The sequence below is a fragment of the Aulonocara stuartgranti genome (genome assembly GCF_965226115.1).
Source record: "Aulonocara stuartgranti genome assembly, chromosome: 3".
NCBI classification, from domain to species: domain Eukaryota; kingdom Metazoa; phylum Chordata; class Actinopteri; order Cichliformes; family Cichlidae; genus Aulonocara; species Aulonocara stuartgranti.
The window spans coordinates 45,458,004-45,484,893 of NC_138941.1; the positions used below are offsets into that span (position 1 = coordinate 45,458,004).

The following is a 26,890-nucleotide window of genomic DNA, read 5'->3' on the forward strand; positions in this document are numbered from 1 at the left end:
ATTCAGGTCTGCTTCTTATTCATTGGTAACTTTAAAGTCAATGAATAGTTAAGTTTCCAGGACTTCCGTGAGTTTCCCCCTACATCTAAATTTAGCCTCTTGCTTCCAATCTACTGGTGTATTTGTGGGCTGGCTGTTCCCGCCCCGCCTCCAGGCAGAGCTTCTGTTTTCTTAAGGCTGTAGCTGTCACACTTCTTTCCTGAGCTACAAACAACCTTCAGGTTGAAGCTTAAATCAGTTTTTTGGCAAAGTGACTTTTATTATATATCCTTTATTAATCTTTTATAAAAAGCATCATTGACATTAATTTTTTAAGAGAGCTCTGACAATGAGGGGATCAGAAATTGCAACAAATTTAAATTATCTGTGAAGGTTCTCAGTCATCCAAGTCATTGTAATCTAAGGAGATCGGAAAGAAAAGCGTCTGGATTTCTTTAAGTTGCTTGAAGACGTTTCACCTCTCATCTGAGAAGCTTCTTCAGTTCTAAGGTCAAATGGTGGAGAGTCTAAGATTTAAGCCCTATGGGACTGTCCCCCAAGAGGGACATGGGCCCCCTAATGATCCTCTACTTAATCACATGAGCCAAGGTGTGAAAACGGCTGTAGGTCACAATCAGTCAAATTTTTGGTTGAACTCATAGTGATGTAATTCCTGTCATGTAATTTCCAGAGATCAAATTGCTCAGGAAGTGAGTGGGCGTTAAATGGCTTCTTTTACTCCTCTTTCAAACCATCTGTCTTCTCTGTCCAAAATGTGAATATTTTAATCCTCAAAAGATTGACCTTTGTCCTTGCAGATGGACAGCTGAGTCTTGTCTCATGGAAGTGGCTCTTCTATGTTGTGCCTTGCGTTTATGAAGTGGTTGTTTGATCTTTCCATTATAGAGGACTTAGCATTCCTACAGCATTGTTAAGTTTGTGTTTAGGAGTTCTGTGACTGAACTAAACACTCCTAAATAAATTTAACGACAACGTATGTCCTTCCATTTTTTATTGCAATTTACACATATGCACTCCTTTGTTACTTTACAGTATTAATACTGTGTACATACTTTTTCCAAACATATCTCACATATTCTTAATATGTGTTCTGTTATCAGATAGAAAAAGAGAATTAACACATTCCACTCTCATAGACAATAGCCTTGTCTGATAGCCAATTTTCTTGTGAAACTTGCTTCAAAATGAATTCTAAAAGCATAAATCTCAAATGTTCCAAAAGAATGGTGTAATCAGCACCAAATTGATATGTGCACTGAATTTAAGTAAACACTTTTTGGCTAAAATCACGCGACTGAAACTACGTAGAAACACAAAATAACACAGACGAACTGACAAGGAACACAGGCAGGCACACAGTATAAATACAAACAAGGTAACAAGGGAATGACACACTAGAGGGGAACACAGCTGGACCTAATTAGACACGACGAGACACAGAACTTCAAAGTAAAACAGGAAGCTCACAAACTGTTTTACAAACACAAACTCAGAGACACAGACAGAGCACAGGAGAACACCGGTAGGAATAATAGAAACTAGAAGAAACTAGAAAATCATGACAATAAACTCAGAAACGCTGGGTCAGCGACCCAGGACCATGACAGTCTCATCCATCCCACTAGGGGGCGGGGTTCGAACTGCCACTCCAGCTTGACTAACATCTGATTCATTACTGTGCAAAGTAAGTCAAGACAGGTCGATCCTAGATAACTGATTGCTATGAACTGGTGAACTATGAACTATTTGTGTGCAAATAAGTATAACTACATATATAGTAAACAAACAGCTTCACTCTGCCATTGTCATGTTAAATCTATTAATTGTTTCTCTTACATCAGTGAGAACCATTTCATATCTGTGGTTTCCTTTGACTTCTCTATCATGAAGCAAAACTCTAAGTTAACCATTACTTTAATAACATCAGTGTGGATGTGAGTTGCTAACCCTTCATGACCTATTTAGTATTTGATTAAACAGGTGGTTTCATGAAGGACCCTGGTCTACTGCTTCCAGTAAAGTGGTACCTCCCAGCCTCATAGTAGATGCACCTGTGGTATGAATTTCAAAATCCTATGTTGTGTCGTTCTAAAGTTATTGCATTCACAAATGTGTGTGTCCACACACCCAATGGGTTGCCTACAATACTCCAGCCAAGTCAAACACACAAGCAAAAAACGTATTTATATATATATATATATATATATATATATATATATATATATATATATATATAAATTAAAAAAAACACCCAGCACGCCCCTGCGGGCGGTTTATCCTTCAAGCTCGGGTCCTCTACCAGAGGCCTGGGAGCTTGAGGGTCCTGCGCAGTATCTTAGCTGTTCCCAGGACTGCGCTCTTCTGGACAGAGATCTCCAATGTTATTCCCGGGATCTGCTGGAGCCACTCGCCTAGCTTGGGAGTCACCGCACCTAGTGCTCCGATTACCACGGGGACCACCTTTACCTTCACCCTCCACATCCTCTCGAGCTCTTCTCTGAGCCCTTGGTATTTCTCGAGCTTCTCGTGTTCCTTCTTCCTGATGTTGCTGTCATTCGGAACCGCTACATCGATCACTACGGCCGTCTTCTTCTGTTTGTCTACCACCACTATGTCCGGTTGGTTAGCCACCACCATTTTGTCCGTCTGTATCTGGAAGTCCCACAGGATCTTAGCTCGGTCATTCTCCACCACCCTTGGGGGCATCTCCCATTTTGACCTCGGGACTTCCAGGTTATACTCGGCACAGATGTTCCTGTACACTATGCCGGCCACTTGGTTATGGCGTTCCATGTATGCCTTGCCTGCTAGCATCTTGCACCCTGCTGTTATGTGCTGGATTGTCTCTGGGGCATCTTTATGCAGCCTGCACCTGGGGTCTTGCCTGGTGTGATAGACCCCAGCCTCTATGGATCTTGTGCTCAGAGCTTGTTCTTGTGCTGCCATGATTAGTGCCTCTGTGCTGTCTTTCAGTCCAGCTTTGTCCAGCCACTGGTAGGATTTCTGGATATCAGCCACCTCCTCTATCTGCCGGTGGTACATACCGTGCAGGGGCCTGTCCTTCCATGATGGTTCCTCGTCTCCCTCCTCTTTCTTGGGTTTCTGCTGCCTGAGGTATTCACTGAGCACTCGGTCAGTTGGGGCCATCTTCCCAATGTATTCTTGGATGTTCGTTGTCTCATCCTGGACTGTGGTGCTGACACTCACCAGTCCCCGGCCCCCTTCCTTCCGCTTAGCGTACAGCCTCAGGGTGCTGGACTTGGGGTGAAACCCTCCATGCATGGTAAGGAGCTTTCTTGTCTTTATGTCAGTGGCTTCTATCTCCTCCTTTGGCCAGCCTATTACCCCAGCAGGGTACCTGATCACGGGTAGGGCGTACGTGTTGATGGCCCGGATCTTGTTCTTACCATTCAGCTGACTCCTCAGGACTTGCCTGACCCTCTGCAGGTACTTGGTGGTTGCAGCCTTTCTAGCGGCCTCTTCATGGTTCCCATTTGCCTGCGGGATCCCCAGGTACTTGTAACTGTCCTCTATGTCTGCAATGTTGCCTTCTGGTAGTTCAATCCCCTCAGTTCTGACTACCTGAGGGGATTATATATATATATATATATATATATATATATATATATATATATATATATATATATATATATATATTTACTTCCGTCTCACTGGATTCACATGAAACTATGAAAGCATAATTTTCACTGTTGCTGTTGTGTTATCAGTTTCTTTGGAGGCTGCATGGACATAATGTCTATTATGACATCTTCTATCTATTCACGGGCACACTACAAGATAAAATTTCTATTGCAGGTCTGTTTTTAATTGTAGCTGTGGGTGAAATGCTCACATTTACAAGGCGACATGGTGAAATATAGAGCAGTGACTTAAACAAAGTATTGAAACAAAGGTTTTTTTTTTTTTTATAATCAGGCTATTCTAATAACTCAAATCATTCCAGCCTATTACCCTAATTAGTAGTGCAATCGCTTGTGGCCAGGGGGTGGCTGGATTTCTCCTTTAATACATAACAAGCACCTTCAAAGATACTGCTTTGTGGCTGTGTAATACACATATATTAGTCACATGTTTGTAGATTTTAGAGCATGTTGTTTCTGAGTGGAAATCTCAGTGGTTGGAGTTTTAAATACTAGTGGATGAATCGTTCCCTCTACTGGAAGAAGGGCACTTTGCATGACACACATGAACCATTAATCTTTTCTTGAGATCAGTCAGTTGTTGTTTTAGGAACCTCTGCGCTTGAATGCCCAAGAACCCAACAGCACCGACTTAAAATACAAAATAAATTAGAATCATGAAGGCTCTTATGTTTTGATTTCTTAGGTAAATGACTATGTGATAACAGATGTTTTTCTGTGAAAACCAAGTGTGTTTGTTTTGTTTTGTTTTAAACCCTTTGTGATCTGAAACAATTAAGAATTAATCACATATTTATTAATGTCAGATAGACTATTATTCTTAATTGAGCTGTTAAAATTTTATTTTTGCTCCTAGTCAAAATGGACACAAAACACACCATCCTGCCTCCACATTGTAGCGTTTCATTGTGGAGCAGCATAAATCATGCTACTGGCGTTAATGCAATGCTCTCCATATTGCTGAAAGATGCACTACAGGCAGCAGCAGGTATACTGAACCAGTCTGTCAACCATCTTTATTACTAAAGATGGCACGATACCACTTTTTTATGTCCGATACCGATATCATAAATTTGGATATCGGCCAATACCGATATGAATCCGATATATATTTAATGGATCGGATTACATTTTTTATTTCTCTCCGATATCCGATTGGATCGGTCCATCTCTATTTACTACTGCTCTTTTTTTACAATAATCTTGGAGTTACCATTTTCTGGCAACTCTAATAGGTCAACAGCCACTTTTGTAGGTGTAATCCAAGCATGATTGCATCTCGCTACTTTGAGTTATTACTGGTTTTCCTCTGAGACAGAGGCACACCAAATCATGTTTCAGTTTTATCCTGGTTTCAGAGATAGGAAAAATGAATTTATGAATCTTTCCCGTGAACTGTTTCCAGACATAATGCTGTTCTTCCACTAACTACAAATAATTTAGAGAGTAAGTTTGTACTTGTACACATTTAAACAGTCTTTTAATATTTTGACCAGCATTAAATCGTTTACCAACACAAAAGTGAAGTAAACACCACCGTAGGTATGATTTAAATGTGTTTTATTGGAGCACACACAAGAAACACTGCAGCTAAATACAATTTCAAAGTCATGTGCATCTATTTTTAATTGGTTTTTTTTTTTGACCAAAAATCCACTGAAATTTGTTAATGTGCTGGATCTATAGACGTGTGTATTTGCCTTTAAGCGCACATAGACTCTATCACCTTGCTGCAGCTGCAGGAACACTGCATTTCCTCCATTATCAGCCGTGTCAGCTGACTGGTGATCATGGATGTGCAGTATCACCTCATTGTTCTTGTACAAATGCAGCGATGTTTTACGGACACCTCCAGAATGACAGAAATAGGTAAAAAAGTACACACCAGAAACAAGTGCTGTGAAGATACCTGGTGAAAAAAAATGAGTAAACTCCTTTAATTTTTTGTCATTTTCTGAAGAAGCAGGTTTTACACGTGCAGATTCAGGAAACACCTCAGTTAAACATTTATAATATCTTTAAATCTGTTTTCTTTTTCAGAATCTGCAAATGTGAAACTAAATTTCTTATTACTGACCACAAACATGCAAAACCACACAATGCATTTTTCTTTTTTGTCTTTATTTACTTCACTTACACAAACATCAAGAAGAATCTTACCTGTGAGTTCGTTGTAGGCATTTCCAGTGTTTACAAACACTCTATCGTAGATTATAGTTTGGTCTGTGTTAAAGGGACCCAATGGTGAACCTCCCCCAATTCCAGCACTTAGCCCTTTAAGACCTACCATAGAACCAAGTCCGCCAGAGCGGACATGGTGTGGTGCCATTTTTGGGAGCATTTCAAGTCGCTATACATCAATACAACCATTACAGCCTAAATTTTAATAATATGTATGCATTAGGTGCATGGTAATTACATAAATTGCAAAAAGTGCAATAAACTACAAAAAAAATGAAAATCATTTTTGTTTTTATAACATATATTTCTAGTTAGAGAAATTTAAGAGGTTTATCCCTCAAAACTGTAAATACAAAAAAGTTGCACAAAATAGTTTCCCACCACAGGAAATTTATTTTGAATGTCTTCATAGTTTTATTTCTGAAATACACCAATTTTTATATACTGTAAGAAAAACGAAAATAAATATTATACTGCAAATTTGCAAAAAAAGCAGCATATGCATCAAAATAAACAATTTCCAGCAGTGCAATTTAAGTTCTAAGCATCCCAGAAACGACACAGAAACTCATAAAGATACCTTTTAAAAACACCAGTATAGGCTCATGAGGCCCCGATGGTAAAAAACTACATTTCCACGAAAATTACGTCACTTTCAGCTTCGGACAGGTAATGGCGGACATGCAAAAATTCGCGCTGACGTCTATTCCAAAGTAGGAAGTGTTATGAACAGCTGATCGGATCGGCAAAGAGTGTTTCTGGAATATTATGTTTTTGTTGCTGCAAGTGCTTTTTATGCAGTTTTTGCAAAGCTATATGTGGAAGGAAACCGTGACCTAGGACAAGCTGATGGCATAAGATGTAAGTACAACTTCTCCGGTTTCATATGCAAAAATAATTATTGCGCTAGCTTACATGGTTGCAGTGGTACCAGGATTTAAAAGTAGTTGCGCAAAACGGAGCGTGCCCGCTCCGACCGGCTTTAAAGGGTTAATATGACAATGTTTCTCTCTAGGGAAAAAAAGAAAAGCTTATTTCAGACTAAAAGTGTAAAAATGTTAAAGTATGACTCTTCACACCATTTTTTTTCCAAAAAAAAAAAGTGTAACATCACAAAAATACACTTCTGCTTGAGTTTTGTTCTTTACCCTTTTGTTCCAGCTGCAGAATGAGACTTCCGTAGCCTGTCAGCCTGTTTTCAATGTTCATCACCTTGATTTCCAAAGAATGTATTTTTTCTCTCATTGCACCAAACTCGTTGGCGTTATTACATGTGTGAACGCATGAATGTGATTGTGTTTCGATAGTATCCTGGGCCAAAATCAGACCACAAAACAACAAAATCAACAATAAACTGCTGAGATTCATCGTCCAAATGATCCAATTTCACCACTCGACACAATTCTGACGAATGATCTGCATTGGTTTTTATATGTCATCTCATGATCAGCTATTAATTATTAACATCTAGACGTGTACTTTTTAAAAAAAACATTTTTCTAAGTATTTGTTATTTAACTATGTCAACTAAGATCAATGAAAGAAATCTATGAAGAAAGAGTGACATGTTTACTAATAAAAGCATGGACTATTATAATTATAACATGAACCATTGCTGTTACTTTAAATAGACATACACTTTCTTTTAAGTATCATCAGCTTTATTTCACATTGACCTCTGCTACACTGTAACCTACACTGTTCTTTACTTTAAATCCAACACAGCACAGCAGTGCTCTCATTAAACCTTTACATGACACGGTTGGTTTGCCTTAGTTTGTTTTGCAGCACATTTCATAATATGAAAAAACATGTGAAATGTACTGTCCCAAGGTCTGATTTTAAAACTTGTAAGACGACACACAGCCTGGACTTCTTCTTCCACAAATAGGCCAGAGATCATCAGACATTCTGACCACTGAAGACAAATCATATGTAGTCTGTACATATGTGTGTGTGTGTGTGTGTGTGTGTGTGTGTGTGTGTGTGTGTGTGTGAGTGCGTCTATGTGGTATGGATTGACATTTGACCTGCGCTGTACCTGGGCTCCGGGGACATTTCGACTTTTTGCTGTGTATTCATGTGTCCCCCTAAAACATGACTTGTAAATGCATTTTTAAGTGTCTAAATAATAATTTTTTCTACTTCTTATGAGGTCATTATTTATCTTTTGACCTGTATTTGCTTAAACTGTAGTGTAAATTCATTTATTAAACTATAATTAAAAGATTTTCTGATTTTCTTAAAAGTCCACCTATACCCCTCACCTGATTTTTGTGTATTCCAGTGTATTGCACAGCGACGTTTCGAGTTAGAGTGGATGTGTGTAGGTACTGCAATTTAATACACATTTTCAATACACACGGCCGGAAGTCATTGTGATTGGTAGGCTATATATATAGGCGGTACCTACAGGAAACGGCGCCACAACTTTCGCGCGCGTGCCCTTTAACAAGTGTATGTCGACGGCAATACGAAGACGGATTAAAAACACAAAGGTAAGCCTTTTTTAATGTAAAATGCACCATGACTTTAATACTATATGAAATTATAGGTGCACAGGCCTATATTAAACTGGTTTAATTTATGCTTTATGGACTGTTAGTGAGTCTTTGAAGAAGTAAAACGGCCCCAGCGTTTGTCATTGAGTAAATAAAATAGGGCTGACGACTAACCGCGTCAACGCGATAAAGCGGGCTAACCCGTGTTAGGATTTACTCGGTGTTAAAGCATTATTGTGGCTTAAACGTGTTAATGCCGACATCGCGACTAACGCGATTAACAATTAAACCAGCGCAGTCTGAGTCAAAATCCCTGATGTCGCTGTTAGCTAATTTCGGGCAGTTTGTCCAATGTCTGTCCATTCTGCTGACAGCCCTAAAATAAAAGCAAGGGTATAAGTGTATTTAGTCGTGTATTTATTTATATGCCTGAAGAAAAAACTTCTTACAGTTTTGATGCCTAAGCTTTCTCAGTACTTGTATCACTCTCTGCAGTCGCCATTACAGAAATGTCACATGTCGCCATTTTGAGTACTAGGCCTTTAACATTTTAAAAGAAGGCATAAATTAGCACTATGAATAAGTCAGCTGTGTTTATGCTGTAAACTACACTACTGCTAGTTCTGCTACTACTGATGATGATGACAATGATGACGATAATCGTAATACTTTATATGCTTTGGTAATACAGCCAATCAAAACGTACAGGAGAACATGCGAAGGAGACGCATTCCTCCACGGGAGGATGCAGTCTGTCATGTTTCTGCTGGAAGGGACAAACTGGGACTTGATATCCACTACATAAATGCCTTCAAAGGTAAGTTGGTCTTTAGTTTGGATTAGATTTGGAGTTTGTCACTTTGTCTTTTGTCACTCACTTGGTATGCCTCTGCAATTCAGGTCGGGGCATTTTCACGACTGTTCCATTCCAAAAAGGAGACTTTCTTTTGGAATACAGAGGTAAACTCATAACAAAAGAAGAATGTGAGCGGAGACACAGAGTTTATCATGACAGCCTGAAGGTGTTCATGTTTGAATTCAAGTTTGATGGAAAACTCTGGTGGTGCGTATTATATCAGTGTAGTTTGATTAAGATTAAATTACACATTGCTTTTGATTTATGAAAAAAAAGCTTCCTAACTAGTTAAGCTAATACTTTTTTGCCTAACCCCACAGTGTGGATGCATCTCAAGAAGATGGGTCATTAGGCAGACTTGTCAACGACAACCACATCAGTCCAAGTGCTAAGATGAAAATATTAAATATCAATGGAAAGCCCCATCTATGCTTATTTGCAAGCAGAGACATAAGTCCAGGTGAAGAAATAGACTATAATTATGGTGACTCGGATTGGCTCTGGAGATGCAAGGTATTTCTACAATTGTACTTTTTGGAACTGATAAATTGCATACCCTAAGCCATTTTTACATTTGTACCTACTCAAATTGGCTTAACGTGACTTACGGCATCTAGTTTTTCACTGAAATTGAGTATCACCTACTGTGCCTGGGGTAACTATAGCAATGCAGCCGAGCATCCAGTGATATAAATGCCACAGCAAGCATGGACGTCAAGGTGACAAAATGCCTGCTGCTCAGTCTATACTTTAGTGTTCAATTCAGGGATCACGCTGTTAATTTTGGTCGCTATTTCAAACATTTCAGAGTTTCAAAAATGATGGCTTGGATTTTCACGAAGGAGGCGCACTCATAACTTATCGAGTGACACCATTGACCAGCCACCTGGTGGCATTCAGTCTATGTCAAATTTTCTGATCACTTTGGATCACTTGGAACCTTGGTGCAGTAGTTACTGAAAAACTACATGGTACTATAACCTACTGGAAAAACAGGGGTAGGTACTAATGGAAAACAGGCAATTGTGATGGCTGCCACATCAAAGCCCTCTAAAAGCACTAAAAAAATATCAGCAGGTATGCAGAAATAAAAAATGGCTTTCGGTTTCTAAATTTTAACAGTGATTGATGTTTAATGTGATTCTACACAGCAAAATCTCCAGTGTTAAATTAACACTGGAGAGTGTCTATAAGGGTCCACACCTCTGAGTGTTAAATACAACACTGTTGAGTGTTAAATTAACACTTTTGACAGTGTTATATGTTTAAAAGTAACCTAGTCAGTTTTGAAGATTAACAATGGCTAACACTGAGCAGTGCTGATTTTCTAACACTGGAAAATAACTCAAAATGTTAGAAATATTCCAGTGTTAGAAAATCAGCACTGCTCAGTGTTAGTCTTTGTTAATCTTCAAAACTGACTAGGTTACTTTTAAACATATAACACTGTCAAAAGTGTTAATTCAACACTCAACAGTGTTGTGTGGACCCATATAGACACTCTCTAGTGTTAATTTAACACTGGAGATTTTGCTGTGTAGCCTCTTTAGTTAGATTCATTTTAAATTTTGTCCCTCGAAGATAAATGGGCCCTAGTGACAGTTCGTTGCTGCTACAGGTGATTGTTTTACTCCTTTAGCAATGGCTTAAAAAATAAAGAAATCACACTGACTATTTGTCTCTTAATCATAGGGCCTTAAATTCTCTATACATGACAGTGAATATTGTAAAGACAATAGCTTGAAACTTATCTTTCTCATACAGTTTATTTAATGTTTCAAAATCCTCTTCAAAAATGCACTGTATATTCATTTTCTATCTGTTACACACGAAGACGGAGACCAGCCAGATTCAGAAGACTGTGAGCTGCCTAAAGCCGCAACCAAACAGCTTTCCAAACAATGATCTGGACCTGAAACATCCAGAGCCTGAAAGGGTAAATATAATCCAGTGTACCACTTAATGAACTAATAATTTAATCTATCATCATTCTTTATGGATGCTGTGTGTGTGTGTGTTTGGCAGTCACCTGGGTGTGATGTGATTTACATGGACCGTGGCTTGTAGGTCCTTTTCATTGTTTCAAAGTGCAAGTCTGGATAACATCTGAGTGTGTGTGTGTGTGTTAACCACCCAAATGTGACTTAGGAGGACCACACTGTTATTGGGGGACTCCGTCAAAGTTTGCTTCATGGTGACATCACTCTGGTTTTAGGAGGGGTCTTCTCGTATGTCTTGACAGTTTGACCTACAGCATGCAGAACTGACTGCATGTGCTTTGTTTCTATGTTGAAATTTTTTGAAACTCAGGCTTGAACATTAAGATAGATAGTACTATACAACTTCTTAACTTGTTTTAGGCACTATATACTGCTTTAGTGCATGGGCTCTCTCTGGCTGTGTACTCTGGCTTCTTCCCACAGTCCAAAGATGTAGCTTATGGGGTTAGGTTAACTGGTGATTCAAAACTGCCCTTTGGTGTGAATGCAAATGCTTGTCCTTCCATGTTAGACTGGTGATCTGTCCAGGTTGTACTGCCCTATGGTAGCTGGTATAGGCCCCAAAACTGCTACCCCACAATCCTGATAAGGATAAGTGGAAGAGGATGGATGATTGCAAAGGAATCAGTTGTTAATTATTGTAGCCAGTATTTTTTTCAGAAGAAAACATTTCTTGAGTGGAAAGCCCCCCCCCACACACACACACACACACATGCAAATTAAAAACAGAAGCACAGGCCTGCCCAGTACAGTTGCAAGAAGAGCACTTGGTCTAATCTTTGTGCCATCTTTTCTTTGTTGCAGGATCTTGATGAAGAAATGCCTCAGCAAGGCTCAGAAGCCATGCATTCTTCTTCAGTGCAAGATTTTGAAGAGGTAACATTGACCTAGGACAGATTTTAATGAATGTTTCTCATGCACGATGTGTACCTTACGCTATTTGCCGATAGTGAAATGGTTTATTCATCCTCTTGAGTGATGCATTTTTAGTAACTGTCAGATTACTGTTCTTTTGTCTTCATTCTCTATCTGTTACACACGAAGACTGAGACCAGCCAGATTCAGAAGACTGTGAGCTGCCTAAAGCCGCAACCAAACAGCTTTCCAAACAATGATCTGGACCTGAAACATCCAGAGCCTGAAAGGGTAAATATAATCCAGTGTACCACTTAATGAACTAATAATTTAATCTATCATCATTCTTTATGGATGCTGTGTGTGTGTGTGTGTTTGGCTGTCACCTGGGTGTGATGTGATTTACATGGACCGTGGCTTGTAGGTCCTTTTCATTGTTTCAAAGTGCAAGTCTGGATAACATCTGAGTGTGTGTGTGTGTGTGTTAACCACCCAAATGTGACTTAGGAGGACCACACTGTTATTGGGGGACTCCGTCAAAGTTTGCTTCATGGTGACATCACTCTGGTTTTAGGAGGGGTCTTCTCGTATGTCTTGACAGTTTGACCTACAGCATGCAGAACTGACTGCATGTGCTTTGTTTCTATGTGGTTTGAAACTCAGGCTTGAACATTAAGATAGATAGTACTATACAACTTCTTAACTTGTTTTAGGCACTATATACTGCTTTAGTGCATGGGCTCTCTCTGGCTGTGTACTCTGGCTTCTTCCCACAGTCCAAAGATGTAGCTTATGGGGTTAGGTTAACTGGTGATTCAAAACTGCCCTTTGGTGTGAATGCAAATGCTTGTCCTTCCATGTTAGACTGGTGATCTGTCCAGGTTGTACTGCCCTATGGTAGCTGGTATAGGCCCCAAAACTGCTACCCCACAATCCTGATAAGGATAAGTGGAAGAGGATGGATGATTGCAAAGGAATCAGTTGTTAATTATTGTAGCCAGTATTTTTTTCAGAAGAAAACATTTCTTGAGTGGAAAGCCCCCCCCCCCACACACACACACACACACACACACATGCAAATTAAAAACAGAAGCACAGGCCTGCCCAGTACAGTTGCAAGAAGAGCACTTGGTCTAATCTTTGTGCCATCTTTTCTTTGTTGCAGGATCTTGATGAAGAAATGCCTCAGCAAGGCTCAGAAGCCATGCATTCTTCTTCAGTGCAAGATTTTGAAGAGGTAACATTGACCTAGGACAGATTTTAATGAATGTTTCTCATGCATGATGTGTACCTTACGCTATTTGCCGATAGTGAAATGGTTTATTCATCCTCTTGAGTGATGCATTTTTAGTAACTGTCAGATTACTGTTCTTTTGTCTTCATTCTCTATCTGTTACACACGAAGACTGAGACCAGCCAGATTCAGAAGACTGTGAGCTGCCTAAAGCCGCAACCAAACAGCTTTCCAAACAATGATCTGGACCTGAAACATCCAGAGCCTGAAAGGGTAAATATAATCCAGTGTACCACTTAATGAACTAATAATTTAATCTATCATCATTCTTTATGGATGCTGTGTGTGTGTGTGTGTGTGTGTGTTTGGCAGTCACCTGGGTGTGATGTGATTTACATGGACTGTGGCTTGTAGGTCCTTTTCATTGTTTCAAAGTGCAAGTCTGGATAACATCTGAGTGTGTGTGTGTGTGTGTGTGTTAACCACCCAAATGTGACTTAGGAGGACCACACTGTTATTGGGAGACTCCGTCAAAGTTTGCTTCATGGTGACATCACTCTGGTTTTAGGAGGGGTCTTCTCGTATTTCTTGACAGTTTGACCTACAGCATGCAGAACTGACTGCATGTGCTTTGTTTCTATGTGGTTTGAAACTCAGGCTTGAACATTAAGATAGATAGTACTATACAACTTAACTTGTTTTAGGCACTTTTTACTGCTGGTAGTGCATGGGCTCTCTCGCTGTGTACTCTGGCTTCTTCCCACAGTCCAAAGATGTAGCTTATGGGGTTAGGTTAACTGGTGATTCAAAACTGCCCTTTGGTGTGAATGCAAATGCTTGTCCTTCCATGTTAGACTGGTGATCTGTCCAGGTTGTACTGCCCTATGGTAGCTGGTATAGGCCCCAAAACTGCTACCCCACAATCCTGATAAGGATAAGTGGAAGAGGATGGATGATTGCAAAGGAATCAGTTGTTAATTATTGTAGCCAGTATTTTTTTCAGAAGAAAACATTTCTTGAGTGGAAAGCCCCCCCCCCCCCCACACACACACACACACACACACACGCAAATTAAAAACAGAAGCACAGGCCTGCCCAGTACAGTTGCAAGAAGAGCACTTGGTCTAATCTTTGTGCCATCTTTTCTTTGTTGCAGGATCTTGATGAAGAAATGCCTCAGCAAGGCTCAGAAGCCATGCATTCTTCTTCAGTGGAAGATTTTGAAGAGGTAACATTGACCTAGGACAGATTTTAATGAATGTTTCTCATGCACGATGTGTACCTTACGCTATTTGCCGATAGTGAAATGGTTTATTCATCCTCTTGAGTGATGCATTTTTAGTAACTGTCAGATTACTGTTCTTTTGTCTTCATTCTCTATCTGTTACACACGAAGACTGAGACCAGCCAGATTCAGAAGACTGTGAGCTGCCTAAAGCCGCAACCAAACAGCTTTCCAAACAATGATCTGGACCTGAAACATCCAGAGCCTGAAAGGGTAAATATAATCCAGTGTACCACTTAATGAACTAATAATTTAATCTATCATCATTCTTTATGGATGCTGTGTGTGTTTGGCTGTCACCTGGGTGTGATGTGATTTACATGGACCGTGGCTTGTAGGTCCTTGTCATTGTTTCAAAGTGCAAGTCTGGATAACATCTGAGTGTGTGTGTGTGTGTGTGTGTGTGTTAACCACCCAAATGTGACTTAGGAGGACCACACTGTTATTGGGGGACTCCGTCAAAGTTTGCTTCATGGTGACATCACTCTGGTTTTAGGAGGGGTCTTCTCGTATGTCTTGACAGTTTGACCTACAGCATGCAGAACTGACTGCATGTGCTTTGTTTCTATGTTGAAATTTTTTGAAACTCAGGCTTGAACATTAAGATGGATAGTACTATACAACTTCTTAACTTGTTTTAGGCACTTTTTACTGCTTTAGTGCATGGGCTCTCTCTGGCTGTGTACTCTGGCTTCTTCCCACAGTCCAAAGATGTAGCTTATGGGGTTAGGTTAACTGGTGATTCAAAACTGCCCTTTGGTGTGAATGCAAATGCTTGTCCTTCCATGTTAGACTGGTGATCTGTCCAGGTTGTACTGCCCTATGGTAGCTGGTATAGGCCCCAAAACTGCTACCCCACAATCCTGATAAGGATAAGTGGAAGAGGATGGATGATTGCAAAGGAATCAGTTGTTAATTATTGTAGCCAGTATTTTTTTCAGAAGAAAACATTTCTTGAGTGGAAAGCCCCCCCCCACACACACACACATGCAAATTAAAAACAGAAGCACAGGCCTGCCCAGTACAGTTGCAAGAAGAGCACTTGGTCTAATCTTTGTGCCATCTTTTCTTTGTTGCAGGATCTTGATGAAGAAATGCCTCAGCAAGGCTCAGAAGCCATGCATTCTTCTTCAGTGCAAGATTTTGAAGAGGTAACATTGACCTAGGACAGATTTTAATGAATGTTTCTCATGCACGATGTGTACCTTACGCTATTTGCCGATAGTGAAATGGTCTATTCATCCTCTTGAGTGATGCATTTTTAGTAACTGTCAGATTACTGTTCTTTTGTCTTCATTCTCTATCTGTTACACACGAAGACTGAGACCAGCCAGATTCAGAAGACTGTGAGCTGCCTAAAGCCACAACCAAACAGCTTTCCAAACAATGATCTGGACCTGAAACATCCAGAGCCTGAAAGGGTAAATATAATCCAGTGTACCACTTAATGAACTAATAATTTAATCTATCATCATTCTTTATGGATGCTGTGTGTGTGTGTGTTTGGCAGTCACCTGGGTGTGATGTGATTTACATGGACTGTGGCTTGTAGGTCCTTTTCATTGTTTCAAAGTGCAAGTCTGGATAACATCTGAGTGTGTGTGTGTGTGTTAACCACCCAAATGTGACTTAGGAGGACCACACTGTTATTGGGGGACTCCGTCAAAGTTTGCTTCATGGTGACATCACTCTGGTTTTAGGAGGGGTCTTCTCGTATGTCTTGACAGTTTGACCTACAGCATGCAGAACTGACTGCATGTGCTTTGTTTCTATGTTGAAATTTTTTGAAACTCAGGCTTGAACATTAAGATGGATAGTACTATACAACTTCTTAACTTGTTTTAGGCACTTTTTACTGCTTTAGTGCATGGGCTCTCTCTGGCTGTGTACTCTGGCTTCTTCCCACAGTCCAAAGATGTAGCTTATGGGGTTAGGTTAACTGGTGATTCAAAACTGCCCTTTGGTGTGAATGCAAATGCTTGTCCTTCCATGTTAGACTGGTGATCTGTCCAGGTTGTACTGCCCTATGGTAGCTGGTATAGGCCCCAAAACTGCTACCCCACAATCCTGATAAGGATAAGTGGAAGAGGATGGATGATTGCAAAGGAATCAGTTGTTAATTATTGTAGCCAGTATTTTTTTTCAGAAGAAAACATTTCTTGAGTGGAAAGCCCCCCCCCCCCCCCCCCCCCACACACACACACACACACACACACACATGCAAATTAAAAACAGAAGCACAGGCCTGCCCAGTACAGTTGCAAGAAGAGCACTTGGTCTAATCTTTGTGCCATCTTTTCTTTGTTGCAGGATCTTGATGAAGAAATGCCTCAGCAAGGCTCAGAAGCCATGCATTCTTCTTCAGTGCAAGATTTTGAAGAGGTAACATTGACCTAGGACAGATTTTAATGAATGTTTCTCATGCACGATGTGTACCTTACGCTATTTGCCGATAGTGAAATGGTCTATTCATCCTCTTGAGTGATGCATTTTTAGTAACTGTCAGATTACTGTTCTTTTGTCTTCATTCTCTATCTGTTACACACGAAGACTGAGACCAGCCAGATTCAGAAGACTGTGAGCTGCCTAAAGCCGCAACCAAACAGCTTTCCAAACAATGATCTGGACCTGAAACATCCAGAGCCTGAAAGGGTAAATATAATCCAGTGTACCACTTAATGAACTAATAATTTAATCTATCATCATTCTTTATGGATGCTGTGTGTGTGTGTGTGTTTGGCAGTCACCTGGGTGTGATGTGATTTACATGGACGAAGTTTATTAGTTGATATCTGCAACTGAATTGAAAACACACCTTTCCAACTGTCTAAAACAAATAAATGTTGCAATATTTTGCTAACAGTGTCACAATCATCGTCTGGTGTGCACAACAATATCATCTTTGGACAAGTGCATTCAGTGTGTGGGACCGGTTTCCTCCCTCAAGTGGCTTGGCTTTAAGTGCAAAGGTGAGACATTTAGTGAATAGGTACAGTGTATAGTAAAAAGCATTAATAGAGTTCAACAAGTTAAGACGTGCTGAAATGAACACTGCTCCCTTTTTAATTAATGGGTGGTCACGTCTAATTAAAGAAATGCAGTATTACCTCATTGGTGCAGGACCTTGTAAAAATGGTATACTTGGGATTGTCCTCAATTCCCCATTCCATAACATAAACTGCTCAAAATAATAAAGGGAACACTTAAACAATGCGATGTTACTCCAAGTCAGTCACACTTCTGTGAAATCAAACTGTTCACTTAGGAAGTAACACTGACAACCAGTTTCACATGCTGTTTTGCAAATAGAGTAGACAACAAGTGGAAATTATAGTCAATTCACCATAATAAAGGACTGGTTCTGCAGGTGGTGACCACAGACCACTTCTCAGCACCTATGCTTTCTGGCTGATGTTATGGTCACTTTTGAATGCTGGCGGTGATTTCATTTTAGTGGTAGCATGAGACAGTCTACAACCCACACAAGGGGCTCAGGTAGTGCAGCTCATCTAGCGTAGCACATCAATGTGAGCTGTGGCAAGAAGGTTTGCTGTGTCTGTTAGTGTAGTGTCCAGAGCATGGAGGTGCTACCTGGATGTGGAGTAGGCCATAGGAGGGCAACAACCCAGCAGCAGGACCGCTACCTCCACCTTTGTGCAAGGAGGAACAAGAGGAGCCCTGCAAAATGACCTCAAACAGGCCACAAATGTGCATCTGTCTGCTCAAATGGTCAGAAACTGACTTCATGAGGGTGGCTTGAGGGTCCAGCATCCACAGGTGGGGATTGAGCTTGCAGTCCAACACCATGCAGGATGTTTGGCATTTGCCAGAAAACACAAAGTTTGGCAACTTCAGCACGGGCACCCTATGCTCCTCACAGCTGAAAGGAGGTTCAAACTGAGCACGTGACAGTCTGGAGATGCCGTGGGGAATGTTCTGCTGCCTGCAACATCCTCCAGCATGATCATATTGGCAGTGGGTCAGTAATGGTGAGGGGTGGCATTTCTGTGCCTGCCAGAGAGCCTGACTGTCATTGGGTAACAAGATGAGGTCCTCGGACCCTTTGTGAGACCACATGCTGGTGCATTTGGCCCTGGGGTCCACCTAATGCGAGACGACACTGGGCCTCATGTGGCTGGAGTATGTCAGCAGTTCCTCCATGACAAAGGCATTGATGCTATGGACTGGCCCGCCTGTTCCCCAGACCTGAATCCAATTGAGCACATCTGGGACATCATGTCTCACTCCATCCACCACAAACTGTCCAGGGGTTGGCAGATGCTTTAGTCCAGGTCTTGGAGGAGATCCTTCAGGAGACCATCCGCCACCTCATCCCGAGCATGCCCAGGCATTGTAGGGAAGTCGTACAGGCATCTGGAGGCCACACACATTCAACTACACACTTTCATGCCACTCAACTACCTAAAGAACAAAGTATTTAATAAGAATAATTCCTTCATTCACATCTGGGATGTCCTTTTTTTTGGGGGGGGGGGAGGGGGATTAGCAGTGTATGTGTAGTCATTAAAATATCCTTAATGTGAACAGTTTTTTTTTTTTTTTTTTTTTTTTTTCAGCATTTGACATTACTGCAATGCTTTGACAAAAAACTACTTCACTTAAATAGAACTGCAAAGCTAAATTAAGTCTATCAAAATGTGTTTCAGTTTGTTTAGGGGTCTGGCACAAATCTTGCCTTGCAAAATTGGCAAATCAGAATTGCCACCAGTCAACACAGGTGTGTATCCCATTCATATTTGGCTTGACTTTTTTTCAGTTTATTTTTTACCTGTCTAAAGTATTGATCAATTAAAAAAACTTTTGTTCTTACATTCCAGAAAGAAGAAATTTCTGAATATTCAGGGGAGGATGGATTGCCACATTCAGTTCTGGATCAAATATCAAGCGATGATGATGGCAACCACAGCATATCAGAAGAAGAATATGTGCCAGATTCAGAGTCATATGATGAAGATTCAGATGAAGACATCTCATTATTGCCAAGCACATCAAAAGGTCTGCTATGCCAAGATGACATCTCCAAAGCGCATGAACAATCAGATTCAACGAATTTAATCCACAACTTGACAAAGGACAAGCCACAAGATAAAAGTGAGCTTTGCGAAACTGAATCAGAAAAAATGACTTTAAGTAAAAGAAATTACTGCTATTTTTGTGGCAAACCACAAGCTAAAATTTCCCGCCACCTGAAAACGCACAAAACGGCTCCTGATGTTGTGCATGCATTTTCCCTGCCTAGAGACTCAAACGAGCGTAAAAGTCTGTTAGAGAAATTGAGAAATAAGGGAAATTTTAAGCATAATGCTGCAGTTTTGCATGGTGGAGTGGGACCACTGAAAGTGAAGAGAAGACCCAAGATTAAAGCAGTAGAGGGAAAGTTTGCTCATTGCTTTTATTGTCAAGGGATGTATGTTCGCAAGGATCTTTGGAGACATGTCCGCAGATGTCCTAACAAACCAAAAGATGACACGGATAAAGAACCTGGAAGAACCAAAGTACTCGGCCTGGCTTTAACTCTGGAGTCTCAGTGTTATCCGCAGGTGTCAAGTGGAGTCTGGAAGGTTCTTGCTGTTATGAAACAAGATGAGATTGCCTCAGCTGTGCGAAATGACTTTACTGTTATTCAGTTTGCCCAGTCCCTCTACAATAAACATGGACAAGACCCTACAAAGTATGATTATATACGACAGAAGCTTCGTGAAGCGGGACGTTTGTTGTTGTGTCTGCGCACAGAATTCTCAGTGCATAACATGGAAGAAGCTATTAAGCCTGCTAATTTCCAGAGAGTTGTGCAAGCAGTAAAGAAAGTTTCAGGTTTTGATGAAGAGACACTGTCATACAAAACTCCAAGCCTTGCGCTGAAACTGGGACATACACTGCATAAAATGTCTGACATTATCCATTGTCGTGCCCTCATGACAGAGGATGAAGCCCTAATCAAGTCCACTGATGCGTTCAAGAAGTTGTATGTCTCCAAATGGTCTGAGATGGTGTCTCACCGTGCCTTGAACACATTGAGTGAGGCAAAGTTTAACAAGCCATCAACATTGCCCTTTACAGAAGATGTTCGGATTCTCCATCACTACCTTCAAAAATCTGCAGAAAGTGCCTTTTGCAGCTTGGAGAACGAAGCCACAGCTCAGAATTATGCCCAACTTGCACAAGTTACACTCTCACAAATCATTGTGTTCAACCGAAGACGTTCTGGAGAGGTTTCAAAGATGCGCCTCAAAAGTTTTCTTGAAAGAGACAAAACAGCACTCCACACAGATGTTGCCATGGGGCTCTCAGAAATGGAACAGAGACTCTGTAACTATTTCTGTAGAATAGAAATAATGGGAAAAAGGGACAGAAATGTTCCAGTTCTGCTAACACCAAGCATGCTGGATGCTCTGTCACTACTGGTTAGTAGGAGGCCTGACTGTGGTATTTGTGCCACTAATATCTACCTCTTTGCAAGACCCCGATCAATGAGTCATTACAGAGGAATGGACTCCTTGCGTGTTCATGCACACCAGTGTGGAGCAAAGCAGCCTGAGTATCTAAGATCGACACAGCTCAGAAAACATGTTGCCACACTCTCACAAGTCCTTAATTTGAAAAACAACGAACTTGATCAGGTTGCAGATTTCCTGGGTCATGATATCCGCGTTCACCGCGAATTCTACAGATTACCAGTTCCCACAACACAGCTGGCCAAGATTTCCAAACTGCTTTTAACACTGGAAAAAGGACAACTTTCCCAGATCCAGGGGAAATCACTGGATGAGATCAAAATAGGTTTGTATTGAAAGGAGCAAATATTAGGGCAGTAGTTGAATATTATGCTTTATCAACAGAATTAAAACCTAAAAGCACAGACCATTCTGTTAAATGTCCATGATTTAAGGTTCTTGAAGTCTATTGTTTCATCACTTTGCAACATTTGGCAAACTGCAGAGTGGTGGCCTTAAATAGTAAAACTATGTACTATAATTTCCAGTATTTGTTCTGTATTTTGTCATATCTCGTTGTTAATGTGAGGTTTTTGGGGGGTTTGTGTTTGGTTTTTTGGGGGGGTTTTCCCACAATTTCTCAGATGAAATTGCATTAAGTGATGCTGAAACAAAGGACAGTGAGAGTGAATCAGATGATGATGACACAGCACTCACAATGTTGGCGTGTGGCACCAGTGAGCCTGTACATGCAGTAGCTGATTCCACAAACACAGCGCAGCTCCAAGACACTGTAGATTGTGGTAAGTTACCACTAGCTTGGTTTCTGTGGATAAAATGTTTGTTACAAATATTAAAACTTAATCAAATTGTGTAATCAGCAGATGAAGGACCACTCACAATGCCTGCAGCAAGTGAGACTGCTGCTCCCTCTGAAGGTAAGGGGTGCAGTTGGTTCTCGAAGCTTATTATTGTTTCATCACTTTGCAACATATGGCAAACTGCAGAGTGGTGGCAAAAAGTCACTTGGATGAGTGACAAAATGTTTCTCCCACTGAAAACGCTACGTCCAGATTAACAGAATCAACGTTTTGGGATTTACTTACCTGGATGATTGAGCATGCATCAAGAGACTTTTATTCAACTTTTTATTCAGTCTTTTATTCACAGCGGAACACTAAATGTCTCATTTTAGAAATTTGATAAATTTTCAAAGAGAATTTTAGCTCGTTTTGATATTGATGGTAGCAACACATTTCAGAAGTTAGTACAGGGTAGCATCCATTCTTTTAACCACCAAATGTTTTTTGTTTTTTTTGTTTGGTTTTTTGTTTGTTTTAACTACTACTACTTTATATATCTTCCAGAGAAAAATGCTGCTCAATCCCACAATTCCCGAAGAGCTCCCAAAAACATGTGGTCCAAGGCTGAGGTTGCTGCAGTGATGAGGCATTTTAAAGACCACATAAACGAAGGGAAACTAGCCACCAAAAATGAATGCAGTCATTGCAAATTGGTAGAAGATCCGGTGTTGGCAGGAAGAACAGTTCAAAACATACGAGATTTTGTAAGAAACAGAGGATTAACTGCAAAAAGGCAGAAAAAAATGAACTAAAATAACTGTTTAGAGAGCTGTGGTTTTACATCTTGGTCAGATTGCCAATTGTTGTTAACACTGATGTTCTGTTTAAAGAAAAAAAAGTTCTTGTTAAATACAGAAGTAGTTTGTATTTCATAATTTTTACATTTAATTTATTTAGGGTTTTTTTTGACGGGTTATATTTAAAATAAAAAATTATAAATGCATATTTTCTCCCCTTAATATTTACCTTTAAACTATTAAAATTCATTTTAAATGTTTTTAATTTTTCTGTTTTCTATATTTTTATATTTCTGTGGGAAGCGTGGGCATTTTTGTCCATAGATTTCTTTTTTTATTTATGGTTAAAATTAATGTTCAGATCCAAGAACACTAATAAAATGATGTTCCAGTAATCCTGTGTCCTGTCAGATGTGTATTCATGGTAATGATGAGCTATTTAAATATTACATCATTGTCCCTTTAAAGACCCAATATTGCTTTTTTTGGACCTCATAAAACACATTATTGTCAAGTGGACAATGTCTCCAGAAAACACAATAGAGTCTGGTTGGTGTGTATCAGTGTATCTAGACTTCTATAGGGAGTGTATGAGGTCTGAAGTGACCCAAATTTTTTTCAGATTTTTTCGAACACTTTAACCTCGCTCCCTTGGCTCTAAGTCCTTTCAAAAGGGTAGTCCACTTAAACCACCACCGGGCGGATTGACGTAGTATAGTCCCGCCATACCACATAGACCCGTATGTGTGTGTGTGTGTGTGTGTGTGTGTACATATTGTCTTGCACTGAGTTCATAGTTAAAACATCGTAGCTCTGAGACAACAGTCTGGTTCTTCTGATCTCTGTATTTCAGGTCACAGAAGTGAGAAATAAACAATAAAATGGCAAAATTGAACTTTGTAAACTTGATTTTGTGTTACTCACTGCCCTCATCCGTTATTATTAATAATTCACATGGCTGCATTTATGTTATTCATGATCAACTGTTAATTATTAATATCCCTTTCAACTTATGAAACTACATTATGTGCAGCAGAGCAGAATTTTGAACCATTTCAACATAACACCATACAATTACACAAAGCCAAAAATGAAAGCATATGGATTTCTGCAGACAAGAATCAAATCAGTTATTGCATAAATGTAATTTGGGTTGCCATGTTGTCAAGAGTGAACTAACTAACTAAATTATGTCTTACAACAACTGAGTAAAACTTTAGATTTAATAATTAAAAATATAATTGGTACCCTTCAGTCATATAAATTATCTCCCTTCTGCAGAAATTCAGTTTCTGTGTCAGAGTCTTCTATCATGATCAGTGACCATGAACTTTAAGTTATATCAACAAATTTTTACTATAACAAAGAGCAAGCAAAGTATTTTAGCAGCCAAAACAAACAGCTGAAATGTAAACCATCTACTAGACACGATTCCAGTGGGTTATACTGGTGGTGAAACAGCTTAAACAGAGACCATTTTTTTCTACTTAGAGAAAAATGTTCTGTTTGTTGTTTAGGGTTGTTATAATACAAGTAGTTATTTACAATTTTTGTTACTTAATACCATTTGTCATCTTATGTTCTTTTTTAGATTAACTATTGATAATGTGGTGTAATCATTATTATTTTTTAAACAGGATGCCAATAAAGAAGTGTCTAAAGATAAAATTATAAATTGGTTCTTTGTTGTAATATTAGATGTTAGTGTGAATTGTATGAAGCCTCCCATAATCTTTAAATGATCTCCATAGTACTGAAAGTTACAAAGCGGGCACCAAAGATTTCATCTGTTTTTGGTATGTGTCCACCAGGGGTGGGGGAACGCCAGTTCTCAAAGGTCACTGTCCTCCAGGTTTTAGATGCGTCTTTGAGCCAACACAGTTGATTTTAAATGGCTGAATAATCTCCTCAACATGTCTCGAAGTTCTCCAGGTAATGAACTAATCGTCTGATTCAGGTGTGCTGACCCAGGGTGAGATCCAAAACCTGCAGGACACCGGCCCATGAGGCCTGGAGTTCCCCACCCCTGGTGTAGACACTACACTGATTCATCCTTTGAATTTGGTACTTTTTTATGCCTATAATGGCAAATGGACAAAATATAACTTTATATAATATAATATATATATATATATATATAATATATATATATATATATATATATATAATATATATATAATATATATAATATATAATATAATATATAATATAACACTTTTTAAGGAACTGAAGAAGTCACTTTGATCATGAGAAATCATTCTTTCCATAATTTGTAGCTATTATTTCTCTAACGTTGCTCTGCTTTTTTTTTTTTGCTTTTTTTTTTAAAGAAGATACGTCATCTATCAATAATCAGCCTTTGGTCTGTAGCACAAACATTCCTTCCAATTTAAAGACAAACAAATCCCCCCCCCCCCCCCCCCCCCAATTAGAAAAACAAACAAAACAAAAACACATCTGGGAAACACTGCCACAACTAAAACTTGGATACGCAGCATTTATATATATTTTTTAAATATTTCCTTTACAGCTTGTCTTAATGACTTTTGTCTTATATACGTCTGCCTTCCCTTGGACTGTTCTGATTGGCTGTTGTTTAGGGAGGCTATTTGGTTGTGAGGTTATAAAAGAGGAAAAAAGAAATGGACTTTTAACCGACTACACCTCCACTTCATTTCCCCAACACCACATCAAAGAAAGGTAAGCCAACTGTTCTCTCTCTTATTCTGTTGCTCTACATATTCATTTAATGTTGTTTATGATTTGTCTGTCTGTGCGAGTGTGAAATAATTTTTTTTTATTTTCTAAATGTGTGTCGTCATTAGGAACAGTTGGAAGTGCTGTCATACTTTACAAGAATAATAAAAAGCAAATATGGAAAAGGAAAAATGACTGACTCAGTTATTACAAAAGTTCAGTTTTCATCAGCCCTGCGTGTTTGTCTCAATATACAAATAATAATGATAATATCAGATGTCTATGGTAACAGAATAACACAAACTAGTACTGCTGTTCATCATCCCAGCTAAATTGATTTTAAACACATTACTCGGTCAATGTTGTTTTCTTTCTTTCACTGTAGACAAAATGAACTTTGCTGTCTTGACTGCCATGGTCACTGTAGCCCTTGTCCATCTGGGCACTACGAACTCTTTACCTTGTCAAGGCACAAGCCTCCGAAGTAAATATGACGAATTTATCAGAAGACACATCCTTCAAGATGAATTTAACCGAAGTCTTCCAAGAGAGTGGGAGAAGTGAGTTAAAAATTAATAGTTCCCTCCTTGTAAGGAGCAAATTAATATAATATGGAGACAGCTAAAAAAAAAATAACGTGATGATGATGATTATTATTATTTTTGTTGTCATCAAGAGGATAACTGATTTGCGATTTAACTAGGTCACGTGAAGATGTTTAATGAGTAATGTGTAATGTATCTTGATTACTGTGAAATGGAATACTGATTTAACAGATATTTGAAAAAGAAAGACCTCTGGTGCAGAACTCCAGTGCAGTCCTTCATCGAGAGCAGAGATCGGGTGAATATCGATAGGATCTGCAGCCGAAATGGTCGACGTCTAATTAATGCCTTCCCAGATAACTTGTGTATCAGTAGTTCAAACATACTGGTACATGACATCCAGTTTGTAAATGGTTGTGAACTTAATGTGATATCACATCAAAAGCCTGTGATTGTAGCCTGCAATAATGTTGAAAACCGCTGCCGCCCTGTGCATTTTGAGAGATACCAACAGCAAATGCCAAGCAATATGCCCTGCATGTAGCCACAGTTTTGCACTATTTGATGTACTAATTAGTCAATCGGGCTTTTCAAGTATAATCTCAATCAAATGAATGAATAAATGTATCCTACAGAGCTTGCTGAATGGTGCAACTCTGAGTATCTGTCTTCCTGTTTATTAAATGTAACAGTGAGTTCCTGTTCAAATAATGTGAGTAAATGTTCAGAGTCATTATTGTCAGTCATTGCTTTCATTTTTAGAATGTTGGCTTTATTCTTTGTCAATTTGGTTAAATATCTCAACACAATTAACATAAAGAGTGAATCTTACGCATTTTTGTTGTAATTGGGAAGTCGTCATTACTGTGATTCAGTCTTGTTCTCCAAGTGCTGTGCTATAGCCAGTCTGGCTTCTATCTGGAATCCATTTTTAAGCACATGTAAAACAATTATAAAACAGTTGTCAGCTTTTCTTGTCTTTCAGCTGTTAATACCAACAAATATTGGGGGGGGGGGGG

General features: G+C 39.5%; 3 protein-coding genes and 1 long non-coding RNA gene across 4 annotated transcripts; all 4 read left to right on the forward strand.

Annotated features, from left to right (window-relative positions):
- The first annotated feature begins 7,759 nt into the window (after nt 1-7,759).
- LOC309704040 (histone-lysine N-methyltransferase set-1-like) lies at nt 7,760-10,908 on the forward strand. Its single transcript, XM_082528993.1, has 6 exons — nt 7,760-8,341; nt 9,036-9,161; nt 9,245-9,407; nt 9,521-9,713; nt 9,866-9,919; nt 10,009-10,908. The coding sequence occupies exons 2-6, from the start codon at nt 9,059-9,061 to the stop codon at nt 10,117-10,119; spliced, it is 624 nt and encodes a 207-aa protein (XP_082385119.1). The 5' UTR covers nt 7,760-8,341; nt 9,036-9,058; the 3' UTR covers nt 10,120-10,908.
- LOC309703085 (uncharacterized protein) lies at nt 10,786-15,991 on the forward strand (the record flags this gene model as incomplete). Its single annotated transcript, XM_082527789.1, has 10 exons — nt 10,786-10,818; nt 12,005-12,076; nt 12,245-12,346; nt 13,221-13,292; nt 13,461-13,562; nt 14,446-14,517; nt 14,686-14,787; nt 15,654-15,725; nt 15,894-15,934; nt 15,985-15,991. The coding sequence occupies 10 exons, from the start codon at nt 10,786-10,788 to the stop codon at nt 15,989-15,991; spliced, it is 675 nt and encodes a 224-aa protein (XP_082383915.1).
- Nucleotides 15,992-17,442: 1,451 nt separating this feature from the next.
- Nucleotides 17,443-23,103, forward strand: LOC309701758 (uncharacterized protein). Its single transcript, XM_082525972.1, has 6 exons — nt 17,443-17,543; nt 19,242-19,312; nt 19,413-21,375; nt 21,674-21,832; nt 21,914-21,967; nt 22,397-23,103. The coding sequence occupies exons 3-6, from the start codon at nt 19,716-19,718 to the stop codon at nt 22,642-22,644; spliced, it is 2,121 nt and encodes a 706-aa protein (XP_082382098.1). The 5' UTR covers nt 17,443-17,543; nt 19,242-19,312; nt 19,413-19,715; the 3' UTR covers nt 22,645-23,103.
- Nucleotides 23,104-25,262: 2,159 nt separating this feature from the next.
- On the forward strand, nt 25,263-26,404 carry LOC309703365. Its single transcript, XR_014275880.1, has 3 exons — nt 25,263-25,329; nt 25,712-25,886; nt 26,103-26,404. It is a non-coding gene; the product is annotated as an uncharacterized lncRNA (long non-coding RNA).
- Nucleotides 26,405-26,890: the final 486 nt, after the last annotated feature.